Source organism: Rattus rattus, chromosome 3 (genome assembly GCF_011064425.1).
Source record: "Rattus rattus isolate New Zealand chromosome 3, Rrattus_CSIRO_v1, whole genome shotgun sequence".
Classification (NCBI taxonomy): domain Eukaryota; kingdom Metazoa; phylum Chordata; class Mammalia; order Rodentia; family Muridae; genus Rattus; species Rattus rattus.
In genome coordinates, this window is record NC_046156.1 from 222,166,341 (window position 1) to 222,186,890 (window position 20,550).

At 38.1% G+C, this 20,550-nt stretch overlaps 1 protein-coding gene across 2 annotated transcripts in view; it reads left to right on the forward strand.

Moving 5' to 3' along the window:
• Positions 1–20,550, forward strand: part of Ell2 (elongation factor for RNA polymerase II 2) — a 68,781-nt gene that overhangs the window by 15,962 nt on the left and 32,269 nt on the right. For both annotated transcript variants that reach the window (XM_032899125.1, XM_032899126.1), the window contains exon 2: positions 1,248–1,295. In XM_032899125.1, coding sequence (XP_032755016.1) covers positions 1,248–1,295 — 48 coding nt within the window. The remainder of the gene's footprint in view (positions 1–1,247; positions 1,296–20,550) is intronic.

A 20,550-nucleotide genomic window follows, 5' to 3' on the forward strand; every position in this document is an offset into this window, starting at 1 on the left:
GAGACCAGCACCACTGAGGTACAATCTTCTGGGAAGTGTTTCCTGAGAGCACAAAGAAGCTGTGTTCCAGAGATAGCCAAGATTGTACCTCATGCTGCTGTTGGACTTGGTAATGTGGTGGTACTGGTTGCGAAGCATGAAGGGGTCATGAAGAGCAGCTGAGGCTTGACACTGTGAAAGGCCATGAAGGCCATTGATGAAGGTGCAGCCTCAGTTGTAGTTGACGGCCCTGGACTGAAGGGGTCATGCAAAGGATTTGAGGCTTGGTACCATGAAGAGAGCCTATGAGAGGCTATTGTGTATTAGAGATGCCAGTACCATGGGATGATCACCAAGAATAGCAGCAGCAGTTGAGTGGATCAACCTGAGTCTAGAATGCTACAGAGGGCAGAGCTGGAGAAGTGATGACAGCCCTTTGGAGGATCCCAGAAGATTGTGTATGGATCCCAGACATTGAAACCAGAAGCTGTAGTATTGAAGTTGCCTTGAAGATCCCAAGATATTCAAGATGCCAGAGCCATAGGATATCTGCCGAGGAATGCTGCTGACAGAAAGTGGAACCAGTCCAGGAAAAGAAGTTTGTTGAAGTCAACAAAGATTGAAAAAAGAGTTGGAGATCTGAAGACCGCTTTGACATCAGACATGGAGATGCAGAGTTTAGAGTTTGTCCTTCCTTGCTTTGGGTATTACAGGTAAGTGATTGGATGGATCTCAGAAGAGACTTTGACCTTTGGACTTTTAACATTGTTGAGACTGCTATAGACAATGAGGACTTTGAAAGTTGGATTAAATGCACTTATTTTTATTAAACTATGACTAGATATGGCCCCCATAGACTCATGTGTTTAGACATGCCTGTGGGGGCCAGGAAGTGGAATGTGATGGTTTGTATATGCTTGACCCAGAGAGTTGCACTATTAGGAGGTATGACCTTGTTGGAGTAGGTGTGTCACTGTGGGCATGGGCTTAAGACCCTCATCCTAGCTTCTTGGAAGTCGGTCTTCCACTAGCAACCTTCAAATGAAGATGTAGAACTCTCAGCTCCGCCTGCACCATGCCTGGCTAGGTGCTGCCATGCTCCCACCTTGATGATACTGGACTGAACCTCCGAACCTGTAAGCCAGCCCCAATTAAATGTTGTCCTTATAAGAGTTGCCTTGGTCACGGTGTCTGTTCACAGCAGTAAAAACCTAACGAAAATAGTCTAACTAAAGTTTACTTGTTTTTCTCTTTCTTTTTTTATATAGAGTTTAATTCCTTTTCGACCTTCAATTCAGTTCCAAGGACTCCAAGGGGTAAGTACTATCAATTTTAGGAAAATATCTTAAAGCTTTACATTTTTCTTTCATCTTACTGTCAATATAATCAGTCACATATTTTAGGAGTTTCATAACCAAATGAGATTTCCCATCAGGTTTAAGATGTTTGGGTTGTCTTTATGTTAAAAAAAAAAAAAAAAACCAACAAAAAACAAAAACAAAGTTGTTTGCAAATCATGGATGGTTGTGCCTTTTCATTGAAGAACCTTTTCATTGAAGATTAAACATCAAGAGTTTGATGGAAATTTATTATATTTACAGCAACTAAACAAAGGATTGATTTTATGCAAGTTATGAATACAATTGTTCCTATTAATAAAATGTAGCTGTATGCTTAATCTCTTAATTTTGCACAGTAGAAAATGAAATGTATAAATAGGAAATAAGCTTTGCTAGAATAGGCATTTTTGTATGTCTGCTTTATTCTACACTAGGGAGTATAACTTGGAGGTGGTATATGCAGGACCTTGGGTCCAGTCACCAATACCAAAACTAACAAGCATAATATATAACTTTTAATTAAATGGACCTTTGAATTTTGTTTTTATAATAGATATTTATAGCAGTAGCATTAGTATAGCTATTAATTTTCTTAGGTTTATTAATTTTATGTGTATGTTTTGTGTGTGTGCGCGTGTGTGTGTGCGTGTGTGTGTGTGCGTGTGTGCGTGGCGCGTGTGTGTGTGTGTGTGTGTGTGTGTATCACATGCATGCCTGGTGCACTCGTTGTTGAGAAGAGGGGGGGCTGGAGTTATGAATGGATGAATGTGGGTGCTGGGAATGGTACCTGGGTTGTCTGCAAAAGCTGCAAGTGTTCCTGACTAATGAGTCACCTTTCCAGCCCTAGTATTACTTTTTAGTTGTTACTATTAATATTTAACATTAAGAAACTAAATAGATGTTTATTTTGCTTCCTTGCTTGAATTAATCAGTATTTATATTCCTATATGCTAGCTATGTAGCTTGGCCATTTGGATTACCTATAAGTGGAGTTTATGACTTTGGAGAAAAGCCAAGCACAAGGAAGAAGATCATAAGCTTGATCATTGTAAATCTACATCCTTGTGACTTTTTATAACATCAGAAACATAAAAATGTACCGACCAAACGGTCTTTTTAAACCTATAACTTGAAAATCTGTAGAGCCAGATTAATTACATCATTCATTGGACTAAGAATTCAGTATTTCTAAATCTTTTGTATAATGCTAACTTGAAGGAGATGTTTGTGTGGATGCCAGTTTTGCTTCTACATGACAGCTTTACAATGAAGTCCTTTCTTCCTCCTTAGTGACTAAGTGTTCATGGATGGGGTCCTAATAGAAATGAGCATTCTTCTGAATTTTCTTGTATAGCTTTTTAGGTGCTGATTACTAACCTCATCTCATTTTATATGAGGGGTTAGTTCAATTGTTTATTTAAAGTTTTTGGAGTTTCCTGCAGTTTTTAAATGGCATCAGTAATATTTGAAGTGATGATCCAATGGCAGGCCAGATTCCTAGAACTCTGGAGAGCACTGACTTTTCAGGCCGGAAAGTAAGGTCTGAGCTGTGCTTCTTGGAGCTGGAGGGGCCACTGCTATTCTGGAACTGCTGCTTCCCCTAGCTTTCCTTTTACCTTGGTTGAGATCTCAGGCTAAGAAAATGTAAAGAAAGGACATTTTCTTAGGAGGCACCAAGTTAGACACAACAGCCAAATGACTGGGAGTGAATACTTAGGGCTACCAAACTCTAATTCTGATTCCAACATGCAGTTTAGCACAGGCATGGGCTTCTGCGGTCTACTTCTTACCCTAGGTCCTGGCCAAGCAGCTCACAGTTGAGACACTGGGCTTTCTTTTGCAAATCCCTTACCTCTTTGCACAGCTGTCCTTGAGCCCACATGTCCAGCCCTCTTCCTAGTACTTATCTTTGCTTATACCACTGTATCCCTTGCCCAAGTATTGTTTGCTGCCAAAGGTAATTTAGTTATAAAATGACTGATAGGTTTAACTCTCAGCATGAGTTGGAATTTTAACAGGTAAGCTTTCAGTCCAATTACAGTGCGACTGTGTTTGTATAGTGAATGGGGCTTGGAGGCACTGTAGACTGAGAGAATAGGATGCTTGGCCTTACCTTGCTTGTTCTGTGTCTGCCTCATCAGCACCCTACCCTTTTTATTATTCTCCTGGGAACAAAATTATGGACTCAGCATTGTTTTAGAGCCTGCAGCTGCATTCTGTCTACCCTTCCCCCCTTCCATTTGCAGAGCTCTCCCCAGCCCATTGGGACTTGGTAAAAACAAAGACTCATTACAGGGGAGAGAGTGGGTTGGCACAGCCCACAGGGAGTCTGTAGAGCCATAACTGTGAGGGTCTTCTATACAGTGCTCCTCTGTTGTTCTTTAGAAACATGATAAGTTAACATTGCCTGTGATGATTGCTTTTAAAACCCTTCAGAAATATGCTTATACAGTTTTCCAGTGTGGAAAACGGTTAGGGTTTTAAATTGGAAGGTTTTTAAATTTAGAGTTCCCACAAATGATAACTGTTTCTTAGTGAGAGATGTTTGTCTTTTTATATCAAATGTAATCAAAAATATACCTTAACTGTCATGATAGTGCCATTTGTAGGCAAATTTGAAGTATTGTTAAAGTATCCTTTTAAAAGTGTTACAGATATTCCCTTTGCCTGGTGAAGTTATGCTAAGTCTGCATGGTTATGATAGTCCTAGTTGCTAATTATAGGATCCCCGCCTCCTTTGGTAATATCTATAGAGGGTCAGAGTTTAGATCTTGGCAGATTAGCATTTAAGCCTATTTGCTTTTTTGTTTGAACATGCTCTGTTGGGTTAATGTTCGTGTCTACAAAAATACAGACTGAAATATTGAAGTATGGCACTGTGCTGTATGGAATTCTAAGACATTGATTATTTTGGTTTTATTTCTATAGCTGGACAGTAGCTTCAATAGCAGAAAATGGAAACTGTCTAAGAGGCACTGACACCTTTCCCATAGTGCAAAAGGGCACACCAGAAATTTGATGCTCATTGAAGGCATTTTCTGTAGGGAAGCACCTCATGAATGTTAGGAACTGTGTACAACTGAAAATATCCTCATTTATTCCCCAGTCTGGGTCAGCCAGTTTGTCCTCATGGGTCTAATCTATACCTAGCCCACCTACATGTAACTCCAGGTCTTTAAGGTAGAGTATAATATATAATAATATATAATAAGAAAATGACAGCACAGTGTACCAGTTTCCAAAAGCTGCATCTTTATAGTCATGTAAGTTTTATGAAAAGTAGCACTGTTCTCTCTTCCTCTTACATAAAGCAAAGCAGGTGACTTCCTGTCTGTTCCAGTGGAGTTTGGAAAACCAGTCTACGTAGCTTTATGAAATTGAGTATTTCTAAGGGCAAACAGTTGGTAGATGCAGGCTATACTGCAGGTGAAAAACCCTTCCCATATATTGGAGAGCTCTGAAAAAGTGTTTCTGGAAAGCTCACTCAGTGTTTAATGCAGTCAGCTGTTGATACAATTGACATAACAGGTATTTCACAAACTATAAAATATGTACCTAGTTGGCGTATTAATAAGTTGTTACTATTCTGCTTACTTCTTGGTTTTATGCTGTTTTCTGTGTTTGTTTTTGTTTGGGTTTGACTTTCTCAGATGCGGCCTCTCTGTGTTGCTCAGGCTAGCCTGGAACTTTCAGTGTGGATCAGACAGACTGACCTTGAATTTGAAAGAATCCTCCCACCTCTCCCTGCCAAGTACTGAAATGCCTGGCATTTAGCTACCTACTCCACTTATTTTAGTTTTGTGAAGTCTCCTTATATGTCCCAAGCTAGCCTAGAACTTGAGATCCTTTGCTTTATGCTTTCTGAAGCACTAAGATTTCTGGCATATGCTAGCATGACCAAGTTCTGCATTAGTGTGAAAGAATATAGAGGTAGGTACGATATGGTCCTCACTCCTGCAGAATTTCCAGCCTGACACACACATGCAGACTAACATTTAGGAAAGGGTTAATAACAAATAATGGATTTAGCTAGAACCCTCACACAGCACTTCTATAAAAGGACCATTCTATAGGAACCATCAATAACAAGGCCTTGTGTGTGTTTCTCAATGCTGTGAATCAACATTTGAAACAAAGGTTTTTGTGGGCACAAAATGGTATCTGTTAGTTCTGCATGATGCTGTACCTGTAATGCCAGTATTTCAGATGCTGAGACAGGAACATTTAGAGTACAAGCATGGGCTTCCATTCAAGGTGTTATATTAAAAAAAGAAAAAAAAAAAGTAAAGTTCTCTTTTCAGAACAAATGTTTAAAATCCTAAAAGCCTAATTTAGAATTAACACAATATTTTATACACAGAAATAAATGTGAGAAATGAGATAATTGGGATAAAACATGAAATAGCAAGATTTTCAATAGCAAATAATGGCCACATTTGCTGATATGGGTGGATGCCCTTGCAATTGATTTGCTTGTGGCTTCTAAGACTAATATCCAGGGAGTGATTGTCTCAGGAAATTGTCATGTTGTGAGATTATAGAATCCATATTGACTTAGTGTTTATTATGAGACTTATTCAAAATTTCTTTTTAATTCCTTTCTTTCAGACTTAGCAACTCTAGAGGCTACAGAAGTTTGCATATACAATTTTTAGAAATTATCTTAAAATGTTGAAAATAAAGACATTTTTATATACAATTTCCATATACAAACAAGTTCACATATGTCTTTTCTTTCTTTCTTTCTTTCTTTCTTTCTTTCTTTTTTTTAAGCAACTATGCTGACATCCTGGTAGAGTTAACAACAGAGTTGGCATGAACCAGGCCCAGAATGCCAACCAGCTATTGGCTGCTGTTCTCCCAGCTGTGTAACACTTGCATAGGTACAAGGAAACCTAGGTAGCTGCCTACAGCTGGGGACACATGTCTTTTCAAGACAGAAAAAAGCCAGCCAAACAAGTTCTAAATGTATGCCTTCTAAAAAGGCACAGGAACCTCCTGAATCTGTTTAACTGATAGCTTTAATGGCTTGAATAGTGTTATAAATTCTTGCAGTAATGTCATTAATGCAGAAGCTTGGAGGACTGGATTCTGTTTTAAAATTTTTTATTTAAGCTTTGAGCTTAGCATAGCATTCAGAAATACTTTGCTAATTATTTATTTTACTTTATATGGTCCTGGGAGAAGATTGAGTCTAAAAGACTAAATTATACAGTATTTGAAATTAGTAGGCGATTTCAACCCACCCTGAATATGCTTCCCCCAGACTGCCCTACCCTACCCAACTTGGTACCTGGAAAGCAAAGATAACTATCGGCTTGGAACAAGTAGCAAGACAAAAATGAATCCTCAGCACTACCTTCTCTCTTAGATGATATGCATTCTCTGGCTTCTTTTCCCCCTGCTGTTTCTGGTTTGGCTAGCTCACTAGTTTTATGAACAATGGTGTCTCATCAATCTGCTCAAAAGTTGATGATTAGAGACTGATACTCTTGTCTCTGAATGTGACTACCACTAGGAGACTGTTAAAGTTATATTCTTACATAATGGTGTTTTGTTCTAAGATTCTTAATACTGTAGTGGTTTATGCAGAAGACAACATTAATATTAATGTTTATATTTAATTTAAATTTTTTGCATATTGATTATAAAAGGCATGTATTATTTAACTTTTATATGTACACAAAGTTTTTTTTTTTTAATCTCACTTTAGCTAAGGATATGAGCTACCTCTAGACACTCATTATCTCTATCGAATGAAGTCATAGCTTGAAGCTATTGTAACTTAACCAGCTACTCTAGTTTTATGCTGTCACTTATCCCTGCCCTGGTGTTCTTTCTGGGCTTTCTAAATGAACAGAGGCAGTGAGCTAAACTCAGAATCTCTACAGCATGAGTGGGTATCAGTGCAGGCCTCCAAAACACAGAGAACCTAGGCTAGCCCTTACCTCTCAGGAGTTCAGAATGGCGGAGGATAACTTTGTCTGTGTTTATAGGGCCTCAGGGAACTATCTGATAGTATTTCCTAGCTAGTTTTGTCAAGACCCTAAGGAGAAGCATAGTGAAATAGGTCCCCAAAGCATGAGCATGGAGAGAGGTACTCACCCATGCTGATCTTCACTCTGGAAAGTGAGGCAGGAGCTGACTAATCTGAAAGGCCATAGATACTATAAATTGCGAAGCAGGGAGCTGGTTTCCAGTCTTCGCTCAGCAACATCCAGGCACTAGGGTAGACAGTCCAGACAAAGGTAAATATGACCTCCAGATGCTAACTCTTCCTCCTAACTAACATTATGTATTATTTGTTGGTAAAATGTGTAGTTGATAACTTTGGAGTTTTTGTTTGTTTTTCCATTAAAACCTGAAACTTGTGAAACCGAGTCATCTGTTTTTTACAAATAATGTTATTTTGATAGCACTGTTATTTAAGCTTAGAAATAATTTTATCCTTCAGTGACACTGACAGTTCCTATAGTTAGTTAAAATAGCCCTTAAATTTCAGTCATTAGCAACATTAAAATAGTCATTGACCTCTTTCTATGTCCTGTGTCCACAAATGATAAAATTTTAACAACTATATTTGAAGGGGGAAAAAAGGAAAGAAAGAAAAAGTGTGTGGAGGGGTGGGGGGTGGGGGGTGGGTACCTGTAGTGTCCCAGATCTTTCTAACAACATTTTACACGTGTTAAAGCTGTGTCACTGGCTCCAGTGTGTGTGCATTTTCCATTTTAACATGTAAGTTGAACTTAAAATGCTCCCCATTATCAGTAGCATCTGCGTGTTCATTGTGTCAGAGGTTGGTGACATTTTGAGGTACATAGTGCTACATTCTCCAACTTGCTAGCTTCTTAGATTTGGTAGCCCATTAACAATGCAGAGCAAGGGTCTAAGATCCTGACTGCTCAAGCCATTCACACAGTCTTTTAAGTGCCTTATTCAACAGTGTTAACTTGACATATTATTAGATCTAGAGAATTTAAAGAGAAGAAATGTCTTTATAAATGTTTTTGTTGCTGCTAAGAGCTTTAAGCACTTTACATATATAATCTTATCTAATTATTACAGAATGCTATGAAGGAGATACTGTTTGTTTGTTTGTTTGTTTGTTTGTTTGTTTCTGATGTGTGAACTGTTACTTCAAAGTTAATGGTACTGAAGTGCCAGAAAGGTATTACTTGACCTTGCTGAAAGAGGCTGCCTTCAGTGTGACACGTGTTCTCACTCCTACCTTCCTATGATAAGTGCTGAATTCATATTTTTTAATTTATTCTCACATTCTCATACACATCTGTTGACCACCTCTCTAGCTGTTAATGAGAGTGACGGTCAGGAAGACATTAGAGAAGTCCTTTTGGAGCTGAATTTGAAGGGTTGCCAGGACTTGGTTGGTGAGAAAAGAGGTAAATACTTTTTGGGCCTGTGCTTTCACAGCATGAGGAAAGGGCAAACAGGTATAGCAGGGGTCTCCTCTTCTCAAGGAGCTGCTTGTCTGTAAATCTCTGTGGAAGTCTGTGATTAAGTCTGGAAATCTAAACTTTGAAAGCTTCCCCTTCGGTTTTCTTTCTTACAGCTGGATTCATTACTCATTTCTCTTTCTCTCTCTGTCTCCTCTCTCTCTCTCTCTCTCTCTCTCTCTGTCTTTCTCTCTCTCTCTCTCTCTTTCTCTCTCTCTCTCTCTCTCTCTCTCTCTCTCTCTCTCTGTCTTTCTCTCTCTCTGTCTCTCTGTCTCTCTCGTCTCTCTCTCTCTCTGTCTCTCTCTCTCTCTGTCTCTCTCTCTCTCTGTCTCTGTCTCTGTCTCTCTCTCTCTCTCTCTCTCTCTCTCTCTCTCTCTCTCTCTCTCTCTCCCTCTCTCTCTCTCCCTCCCTCCCTCCCATACATCCACACAGTTCACTTGAAGTCTTAACACATGTGGATGTGCACATTCATGAAGCTGAACCAAAAGCTCCATGCTGTCTGGGATTTATTTTACCTTAACTCATCTGTATACCTCGGCTTTTTGTTTGTTTGTTTGTTTGTTCATTTCTTTTTCTCATTTATAAAAGAATCCTGTAAGAAATTAAAAGGAAGTGTTCTAAAGAGGCTGGAGACGTAGGAGCACTTGTTGCTCTTGTAGAGTTCCTGGATTTGGTTTCTAGTACCCACTTGGCAGCTAACAACCATCTGGAACAGCAGTTCCGGGGGCTCTGATGCCCTCTTTTGGGCTCTGCAGACACCAGACACACACATGGTACATAGACAAGCATGCAGACAAAATACCCCCATACTAAATGAATAAAAATAAATAGAAAGAAATTTAAAATAGTAAAAAGAATTCTGGCCATAATCCACTGAAATAATATCATTATCTTCCAGTGCGTTACAACCAACTGCAGGAGACCATCATCTGTTTTTAAGTTTTAATCTAAGAGTCAGTCATGTGGTCAGATTTGCACTTTAAAGTTTGCCAATATCTGCTTTGACAAAGTTACCAGGATTTTGCTGACGATAGACGCCAGTGAGAAAGGGAAAAGGGGAGCAGGTCTGTACAGCTCTGTACTTGTTGCTTGAGAATTTGGTTAGGTGGATGAACCATTACTCAGGACTGAACGGAGGAAAACAAGACGGTAGTTGTTTGGGTCACGCTGTGCAGAAGCTCACGACTCCTCACACCGCTTCCATCCTTCTGCCAGACCATCCGCACCAGAAATTTGTATTAAAAGGGTTTTCAAAAGCCAACTCCAAAGTACTTTTTTTTCCTAGTAAAAGGAGAGATAGATATATAAAGAAGATTCTGAAACAAAATGGGATTTACAGACTGTTTTTCAACTGTGGAGGACACTTCCTTAGTCATGAATACTTAAATGAGCCCTGCTACTAAGAACAATAGCAGACTGCAGGGGGCTGTGTGTACTAAGTGGTAGGATAGACCATAGTTATGCACAGCATTATGGCTCTACAACATGGCAGTGAACACAGAGTGATGTCATTTTATCAAATTAATATATTCTTAAGTAACCATTCATCCAAAAGGTATATCGTGTGGCTTTCATATGATAAAATTATTAAAAGCCAGACACAGTGATAACTGCAGAAGTTTCAATGCTTGTTCCCTTTGGTATGGAAAGACAGGCTCAGAGGAGGAAACCCTGTTTACTCCAGACATGCTGATGATTTTATAGGTGTCAAGCTCTGTAATTCAAACTGGTTTATTTCTAAAAGTAAATACATAAATTATGGTTTGCCTTGTTATACTAATTTTTAAACATAAATTTTTTTAATCTTCATGAGTTAAATGAATAAAAAAAACTACAATATATTTCAATAGATGCCTCCCAAAAGGCAATTTGTTACTTGTATTTTCTAAATGTACCAAAACAGATGCAAAAGAAATTTTCGGAGATGTCAGGTTTGATATGAAAATCTAGGCAAAAAGCTGAATATTAAAGTTTTTTTTTTAGGTTGACAAAGGGAGTGGAAAAGGCAGGTCTTGAGAATTATCTGTGGTTAGACACAGCCGAGCATTGTGCTCCTTGAGGACTTAATAGAACTGCCTTGTCATCTATCTGTGGGGAAAGCTCTCTTCCCAGGCAGACTGCTAGCGTTATCAAAGGTGTGGGAGCAGAAGAGTGTGCCTTCCGAGTTAAGGCATAGGGGCAGTGGTATTGGGAGGGGTACTGAGGGGTACCCGGGGCATTCAATCTGGAAAAGACTGATTAGGGAGTAAGCTGCAGCACTTGGTTAGATTTGAAGAGCTGGTGATAGGTGAACAAAATTCAATTCAATAGAAAACTGATTAAGAACTAAATTGTGTCTATTCCATCCAATAGAAGCTTCTAAGTAAGCCACCCCAGGGAAGAGCAGTCGAAAATATTTCAAAAGCCAGAGTAGCAATTCAGTGCTTTGTTGGGGATAATAGAATAGCAGCCATATTATGAGGTCAGCAATACTCTGCTAACCAGAGTACTGGTTACACTTCCTTACAGCTCAGGTGGACGCCTTTTGTTTTCCTAGTCTGAGTGTTGGCAATTCACTAAAGTCTGTCTTCAAAGAGGAGAATGGGAACTCACATTTCCATTGGTCAGTGAACACGTGCTGGCTTGTTTACCCCAGGTGTCTAAAAGTTCTGTATTTGGCTATAAAGATGTTCAGGTGCTTGCAGTTTTGTTTCTTGGTTTTTAGGGAAGATTGTGTTTTGTGTCTTAATTGGAGAACTTGAAGAAAAGAAACTTACAAATCCAAGATTAATATTGAAGAGACTCTTAGCATTTTACAGTCAATGACATTTTTTTTTCCTTAAAGCTTTCACAATATTTAAGCTGATTGAGTCATGAAGGGCAGGTTTTATAGTGACAGCCTAAAATCTAATTTATTTTTATGCCTCCTTCATTGTTTCTGTTTGAGAAATGAAGTGAATGAACCATTTAGAACTGTGTAAAGTAAGACAAAAGTAAAGATGAAACAGGAGTATCTGGCCAGTGAAAAGCAATTCTGTTGGATTTCCTCCAGTCTTTGGGGTTTGTTTCTTTGTTTTCTCATTCCCACACCTAATTTTTAAAAGATGCAGAGGCAGCTGAATATGGTGTTGCATGTCTGTAATCCCAGCACTTGGAAGTGATGGCAAGAAGATCAGGAGTTCAAAGCCAGCCTCAGCACCATAGTGAGTTTGACACTAGACTGAGCCACATGAGACCTCGTCTTTAAAAAAACAAAAACCTAAATAAAGCTTTAAAATTGCAGAGGTCATGTATTTATTGATCAGTTTTAAAATATTCTATATTTAAAGCTTTTGGGAACATTTTCAATAATAAACGTTATATTGAAGTAGATGCCCAACATTTTATTGTACTAATTTCTATCATTCATTTAGCTATTCTATGATTACTTATACTGTTATGCAATAATAACAGTACAAGGAACATCCTTTGGTATTTTATTTTATTTTCATCTCTGTTTCCTTAGGATAGATTCAGAGATGTGGAATATACTAGGTCAGGAAGTAGGAGTTACTTTCAGTAATGCCTCTGGAAGGATGCTGTTTTCTTTTCCCACAGCTCTTTGGAAGTACTCTCAGGAACTGATTCCCCTGGCCAGTATTGATCGTTTTGTTTTTTATTATTATTTCACAGTAATCATTTGATGTTTAAAAACTAACAGTGTTGGCTAGAAAGACAACTAGCACCTGGGTTTAATTTCCAGCACCCACATCAGATGGCTCATGCCTACCTATAATTCCAGGGGATCCAACATCCTCTTCTAGCTTCTGCAGGCACTACACCCAGAGAAACACACACACGTACACATAGATACAAATAAAATAAATCTTTTTTAAAAATTGACAGTGTGATCTGCTTAATCCTGGCATATGCTAGATATTGCAGTATTTTAAGATGCCTTGAAGTACCAAATGTTTTTATGTCTCCATTTGGTGTTTCCAGGAGTGGTTTTGATTTCTTTCTTTCTTTTTTTTTTATATTACTCATGTTTCTCCCCAACATAGTGGGATAGTCTTTATGTTCATAATTGATTATACTTTTGGAGATAATTACCTTATTTCAGTAATTTAAAAATAGTTATGGTATTCATGTAGCCTTTTATGTATTTTGCTGTTTTGACATTTTTGCATATCATTTTTATAGTTAATATTTAACATGCTTGGGTTTCTGCAATCTCCTTTTGATGGCTGTTTCCTGTAAAGGAATATCATAAACTTTAAAGCTAGCAATGTCTTCCTCTTCCCTACATGCCATCACACTAGGAATTCAGTGAGTTATTGACTGTTGATGAGATCACATAATTTACTACTTCCTACATCACTGTTGTCCTGGGGTAAAGGCTTAGTGGGTGGAAGTGCTACTTTCTAGAAGTATCTGGCTGTCTAGAGGATAATCACCCAAGCGTTTTATTGTATGTATTCTCCACATGCAGTATTGCTCTACTACTGTTCATGTTTTTAAGTATTCACCCTTTCTTTAATAGCATCTCTTCCTCTGTGTAGAGACATTGGCTTAATGGCTCTCACAATAGGCCAGCCATACATCCCTAGCCATCTTTCAAGCCTATATTTCATAGTTATAGATCAACTTATCCAGACGTTTGACAGGTTTTATTTACATCTTCTATATGTCATCAGGCCTGCCAAGTTTCTTTAGGAATCAGAACTGGTCTCTCATTTAAGCATTTGATGTTTTATATCAGTAGCTGTGAAATTAGAAATAGTTTTTATTAAAAAAAAAGAAATAATTTTTATTCCTTTATAGGATTCAGAAAATTAGCACACAAATTTGAGTTATGAAAATGAAATAGAAATACATTTTATGGAATTGTGTATATATATTGTACCACGGAAATTATTTTCAGAGCAGGTATTTGGGGAAGGATCTATAAAAATTCAAATATGACAGGTTTCACTCATCTTAAGACTGCATTTAGACACAAGAAGTTTGAAAAACAAAAAAGAAAGGCCAACTGGTCAACCACCTTTTAAAAATATTTATTAAAATAATTATAATTAAATAACTGGTCAACATTATTTTTTTAACATTTGTTTAAAAAAAATTGTTTAAGGCCAACTGTTCGTGCTGTTTCCAGAATAAGTTAGAGAGAGGACAGAACAGGGTGGGAGAATATGGACAACCAATCAACTCATTTACAGGACCAGAGAGAATGAGTGTTGGAATCAAATACAAATCTACCACTTTCACCAGGCTAGCTGAAGATTTACTTTTTAAAATAATCTAAATAGATTTAAAAAGAAGAATATGTTAAGATTAACTTTTAGTGGAATGCAGAATTAAGAGCTGGTCACTCCTCTGTTTCACTTTGGAAATAACTTTCCCAACAGTTGTTTATATTAGTGAGCATGCAAGTTTTCATGGTGATGTTGATTGAACTGGGCTGAAGCCATGCATTTTGCAAAACTTTGGACCTAGGCCAACCTTTCTGTTGATCTTCAGGGCAGCTCCTACCTGTCAGGTCTGTCTCTTCGCTAGATTTAAACCACTACTGGTGACTGCCAGGCACAGACCTAGATCTGCCAGCTTTTGCCTGCAGTTCCTTGTGGCATGGTGTGGCTTTCCTCAGGACCACAGAGGAGCAGGAAGAGAGAAAACTGACAGGAACATGGAACTTGCTGTCCACATGTAACATTTTTTTCCTTGTAGAACTCAGATTTGAACTTTGTTTCACAAAAATAAACAATTTTGGGTTTTTTTGTTTTGTTTTGTTTTTTCTAAGGCAAATTTCTGCTTTATAATTGACCAGGACAATGTCTCCCTGAGTTCTTTTAGTGTGCTCTCCCCAGCCCTTTAACAGTCTCCCTGAGTCTTCTAAGTTGTGTTTTTTAAGAGGTTGGATGTGTTTTCAAATGGAATTTGGGCCCAAGAGTTCTACATTTTAGTAAAGATGAATTACATGTGTTTTTTCCTGTAAAAAGACAAGTGTGTAATATAAATCTAAATGCCACAAACCCAAGAAGCCTGTTTGCCTACATTTTTGGGCTAAACATAGCCTGAAAGAGATCAGAAACGTCCTCATTCTGAAATTCACGCAGCAGGCCTCTGTCCCCTCCAGTTTGTGTTTTCTCTGCTGAGTCCTAGTTTCCCAAAGAGCCATAAGTGGGCTATTTCAACTTCATTTGTATTTTTTTAAATTACTGGCATGTTTGTTTGTTTGTATAAATCTGCAGGTATTTATAAGGCATGTTCAGTGTCCCAAAAATAAATAAAAATGAATGAGACACAGTCCTTGATTTTAAACAATTCAGTCGGGTCGGGGAGAAAGATATGTCAGAACCCAGTGTTCAACTAAGTAAAGACAACCATAAAGGGTGTGGGGACTCAGAAAAGGAGCAACTAATCCCACCTCACTAGAGAATGCTGAGCTCCCTTGCAGAGAAAAGGTCCTGAGCTGAGTCATAAATGAAAGAAATGTTTCCACAAGGTAAACAAGAAGCAAAGACAAGCCCAGTGTTTTCTGATGGCACAGTGCTGACTCTGAAATGAAGGGCAGGATGGCGAGTGAGGCCCAGTTCATCTGGTTTAATAGCAGAGAACTCTGGATGCCTGTAAAGGCACTTCAGTTACCACTCATGGATAGCTAGATAAAAACATCAACGGTTTAGGGGACTGAGGTGTTCAAACTGGCGTTTTGACTTAAAACCAGTTATTCTGGAGTAAGATTTAAATGATTTCAGGATAGGACTGAGAAGGACTCAAAAAAGCTGAAAGGCAAAAGACATTATCAAAGGCATGAGAGGGTCTTAACCAAAGCAGAGGAGATAGATGAGAGTACATATTTAAGAAATAATTGGGAGGAGAAAATGAATATGTGATGTTTCCAGTTGGGACATAGGGTGGTTTGAGGCAGAGAGGGGTGAACACTAAGTCTCCAGGACAACAGGGGCCTCAGAGGTTACTGTAGTGTTCTGGGAGATGATTCAGGGATGTGAAGACAGTTTAGTTCTTTTCTATGTCAGCATCAATTCTCTGTAATATAGTCAGATTTTTTAAATGCTTTCTAAAATAAGAATGATGAGAATTGCTGAACTCACTAAGAGGTTTGGTTTTTGCTCCCAAAGATTTCATATGTGTAATCTAGCCAGGACTGCATTTTGAACAAACTACTTAGATTTTCCCCATGGCTCTCTCACTTTTTCTCCAAAAGCTGCTTTAGCATTCGGCTCAATATTACATTTCTTTTTAAATATAATTTTTTTTATTTTCTCATACCCCTTAAACCACATGGCTTTCCCTGTATAACTCTAATCATCTATTATTTGCATCTTTCCCCTGCAACTGCCCAGCCCACCCTATTTTCTTTCCTGGAGATACCCAGCTGCTAACCAGCTTACTCCCAGCCACCTGGTATCTTCTAAGTGGTTTTAGACATCAAGCTGCAAATTGAGTCATAACAGAACTCACTTTGGAGCCCTTTTTTAGCTGGTGAAACCAAAAATGGTCAATTGTATTTAAGATTTGTGCCCAACTTGTTAGCGGGTTCAGTTACATTAAGGTACTCAGTATCACTTCCAGGACGGAAGTGGAAGAACACTGGAAGCAAGGACACGAGGGAGCTGGCAGGGGATTCGTATGTCTACACACATTCAGGCAATTTCATTCTCTCAGACAAAATGCCATGTCATTATTTAGTTCTTTCTCTCATTCCTCACATTTAGTATGTCTACGAGTCCCACTGCCTGCTGTTGCAAAATACATCAATTCCCAACTCTCTGTCTCCAGCTCTTTGCCACCACCATCACACTCCTAGATTTCTAAACATATATGCCACAGTGGCAAAGTTTTATTCAACAGTATTCCACAGAAATTTAAGCAGTGCTCAGCAAAATAGCACCCAGTGAATATTTGTGGAATAAATGAATGGAACTATAGTTTTACAAATAATTCCAGTTGTAAATATTACAATCAGTATTTCTTCTAAAGTGGTAATAAGTTGAAAAGAACTCAGTATAAGGGTGAGCATGTCAAGCTAGGAAATAATTTTTCTAGTCAATCTCTACACCACCAAAATAGCAACAGTAGCAAAGGCATAGCTCATTTTTGGGCTGCTACACTTTTTAACTCTAAACTACTTCCAAAATATGCTGGATCATTGTGAGGTATGTGGAGACTAGGAGAGAAAGCTAGTCCCTTTTCTCTTCCTTAACATGCATCTTGTTAAGGAAGAAATCAGAGAAGCAAGTAGATTTATATTATCCTGCATTATTTATGTTAATTGCTATGTGACATAACTTTTTTGGATAACTTCCAGTATTTCTCTTCATGCCAGTTGCACTTGACATTTTACACCATTCTCATCAACAAAAGTATCTGTCTGGAAGTTTTTAGCATGTATTAGCATCTCTTAGCCTCTGCCCTTAGATTTCCCTTGTGTTTCTATATTTAATTTTTTTTCTATTGCCAGTAAACGGTATCTCTACTTCATACTTCTGCCCCCAGCATTGGTTTGTACATCTGGGTTGTTCTGAGGTCATTTCTTTTCCTTCCCAAAAGCTATCATGTTGAGCCTAGAGTTATAACAGCAGCTCTCATTTGTGTTGTGGCTTTCAGGTTGAGGTTTTTATTTTCTAGTCTAATTCTGGGTGATCTATTCCTCCCCAATACTGTGGGATCTGTATAGTACATGAATCTCTAAACCATTTTCTAAATTCTTAGGAAATAAGAATCATCAGAAGTCTGGAAAGAATTTGGAAGCAGAAAATTCTAATGCTTAGATGCTTACAGCGAGTTTCACCTAGATCTAAGTTTAGTGTACAGTCTACACACGAGATTGTACCAGTAAGGCGATACCTAGAGAGGTGCTGGCTTCCTGAGGTCCTGCAGAGGTGGAAGAGGTTTCCCAATTAGTGTGACTTAAAAGTATACAACTCTTTTATTCAAAAGATCTACAGCCAAGACAGTCACTTTGTTTAACTTGGCATTTCCCAAACTTACCTGATGATAGAATCCCCTTTTTCAATAAAACTTTTCAGCTTACTTTGGAAATACTGGTGGAAAGAAAGCAGACAGCAGTTCTAGTTCTGCCTGAGACATCAATCAACATTTTTACTTACTCAGCAAATACATATCGAGTAACTACTTTGTGTTCTGCACCATTCAAGATGCTGGCAGTACATTCACAAGCACACAAAGGCGTCTGTCTTTGCACAGCTCATATTTTAGAGGGGAAAGAAATACCATAAACATAATATGTTAGTATTACAAGGTAGTAAGTGTTTCAGACAGCCATGGAGCAGAGAAAATGGCCTGAGAGTATAGGGGTGGCAATTTTAAACATAAATATAACCTTGAACAGCTTACTGAGCCTCTTTGTCTCTAATTTATAAAATGAAGAATTTGAAAAAAAAAATGATCTGGGCTTCCCTGGTCTTGTGGGTCACCTGAACAACTCCAAGAACTTCCATATCAAACTGTGTCACTGCTGGTTCATAAATGTCTTATAGAGCCTTTTCAGACACTGTAGCAGAAAAAGTTAAGCATTAATACTAATAATTACTGCCAAAGGAGAGCACTGCCATTAAAGACTTTTGTGATATCCACAAGGTAATATATTTAAATAAATGAAGAAGACTTACTGGATTTCGTTCTAATCTAACATATACTTTGTTCCTTTATGGAGCTCAAGTACCAACTACTTTTAAGCATATATCAGTGTGCATGCATACAAGTTTCAGCAGTGTAACCTTGCACTTCTGCCCTAGATCCTTAAGATACCAGGCCTGTGACTGATGTTGAAATGACCTTTCAGACACTACTTCATTGCCACATGCCTGAGCTTGTATCTGAATAATTAGAAGCTTTGACTTAGACACCATGGAATACAGCGCCTATGTTAATTATAAATGTCTGAACGTTTCCTGAAAGTTTTTCTTTGTAGCTTTTTATCAAAGACAGACTGCAGTTGGAGAGGAAGGTTGTGGATTGTAGACCTAAGCCTTTGATGTTTAGTTTCTTAGTTTTGGAATGAAAATTAATAACTACTTTCCCAATTATATGTATATGGTCATATATTTCTATATCCTTCATCCTAAATAAGAAATTGAAATCACACGATATTTAATACTTTCTAAATAATATTTTATTCTCAAGGTACAAATTAGATGCAGTTTATTTGTGTAAGTATTTAAGTATGCCCTCAAGAATGAAATGGCTCTACAAAGTAGCACTTAAGTCTACAGCTGGCAAGTCTGTTTAACACTGTAGCCTCTGAGCAGAAAAACTGGCACTGGAAAAAATATATGATAGAGCAGGTGGGGGACAAAGGACATCATAACTAAACTAGTAAGACCCAGTGAAGGCCACATTTGGGAGGGCTCTGAGCCCTTCTTTAGTTGAGAGCCAATACAAAGAGCTTGAGTTTCAATAGAACTGGAGATATGCACCATTCTGCTGTGAGATATAGGAGTTTTGCCCATGGTTTGCTTAAAGAGTACTTTCTGTTCATTTTCTTAAGAACCAGTCTTCAGATTTATGGTACACAAGAAGCAGCAGGGTATGCAGAGGACATGTACTGTTTTTCATGGACTTAGAATCAACCTGGAAGATTGGGCTAACTACCATGGGAAATCATTTCTGACTCCTAATTTAGAAGCAATCTTACAGTCCCTTAGTGAGAGAGGACCTTCTCAAGTCAAGGACTAGAGTCTTTAAGGACTCATGATCTATTTGAAACTTGTAGCTGAATACCTTAAGTGTTTTATCACTTCTATATTATGAGCCATAATACAGATTCTGTGGCTCATATATTCTTGCTTATCTTTTCTACTTTCCAGTTTTCTCATCAGAAATTCTAAGATTGAAATGAGGGCACAAAGTAAAGTCACTCTTTTTGTTTGAAACAGATACTTTATATCTTTAAAGAGAATTTTCTCTTCTGTAGAAGTCAGTGAAATCCTAAGACTACAACTTAGCTGTTTTTAACCCAAAGTTTCTGCATTGCTCTTTGACTTTTCTGACTAGGCAATTCTTAGGTACTGAGGCTATGCACTGTACAGTATATCCCAGTATGTCTGCCTTCCCACTAGATACCAGTAATATCTTCCCAGACCTCTTAGAAAGGTAGCCAAATCAACCCTTGTTACAGTTCTGTAATGAAATCTGATTTTCTCTTGTGCTATGCATGAAAACAGAGTACTCATATACACAAAATAAGTATTGTTTAAAAGATATATAAGCTAAAATCTAATAAATAGGACAAATCTTCTATACTCTCAACAGAAAAGTGGTATTGCTTTTCAAAGTCAAATACATAAAAGAAAAACCTTAGGCTATGCACAGCTTGACATGGTTATGAGGCCACAACCCCTATGAAAGTCTCTCTAACAATCAGGTTCTGCAAACCAAGATGGAGGGTTAGAATTGACAATGGATAGAAATTAGAACTCATGGTTGAGAAAGATTCCCTTCAGAGGTCCAGACCTTTTCAACGTCTCACTTCCTCTCCCAGGCCTTAGGGGCAGGCTTTAGGCTGTGGTATTTCTCTGGAAACGAAACAAATGAACACCCTATCAGTCTGCGCAGCGCATATACCAGCACAAAGGTGGGACTTACGTACTTCTGTGTTCAGTACTAGCATCCTTGCTTCTTACTTTCTCCACAAATACAGGAATGAGATTGTAAGTAAACTCAATAAGTGTCTACAAACATAATAAATTAAGATGTGTTCATAAAGGTACTGCATTTTAGAAATGTGAGAGAATTAGAGACTAATTATACCCCCCCCAAGTTATATTTATAGG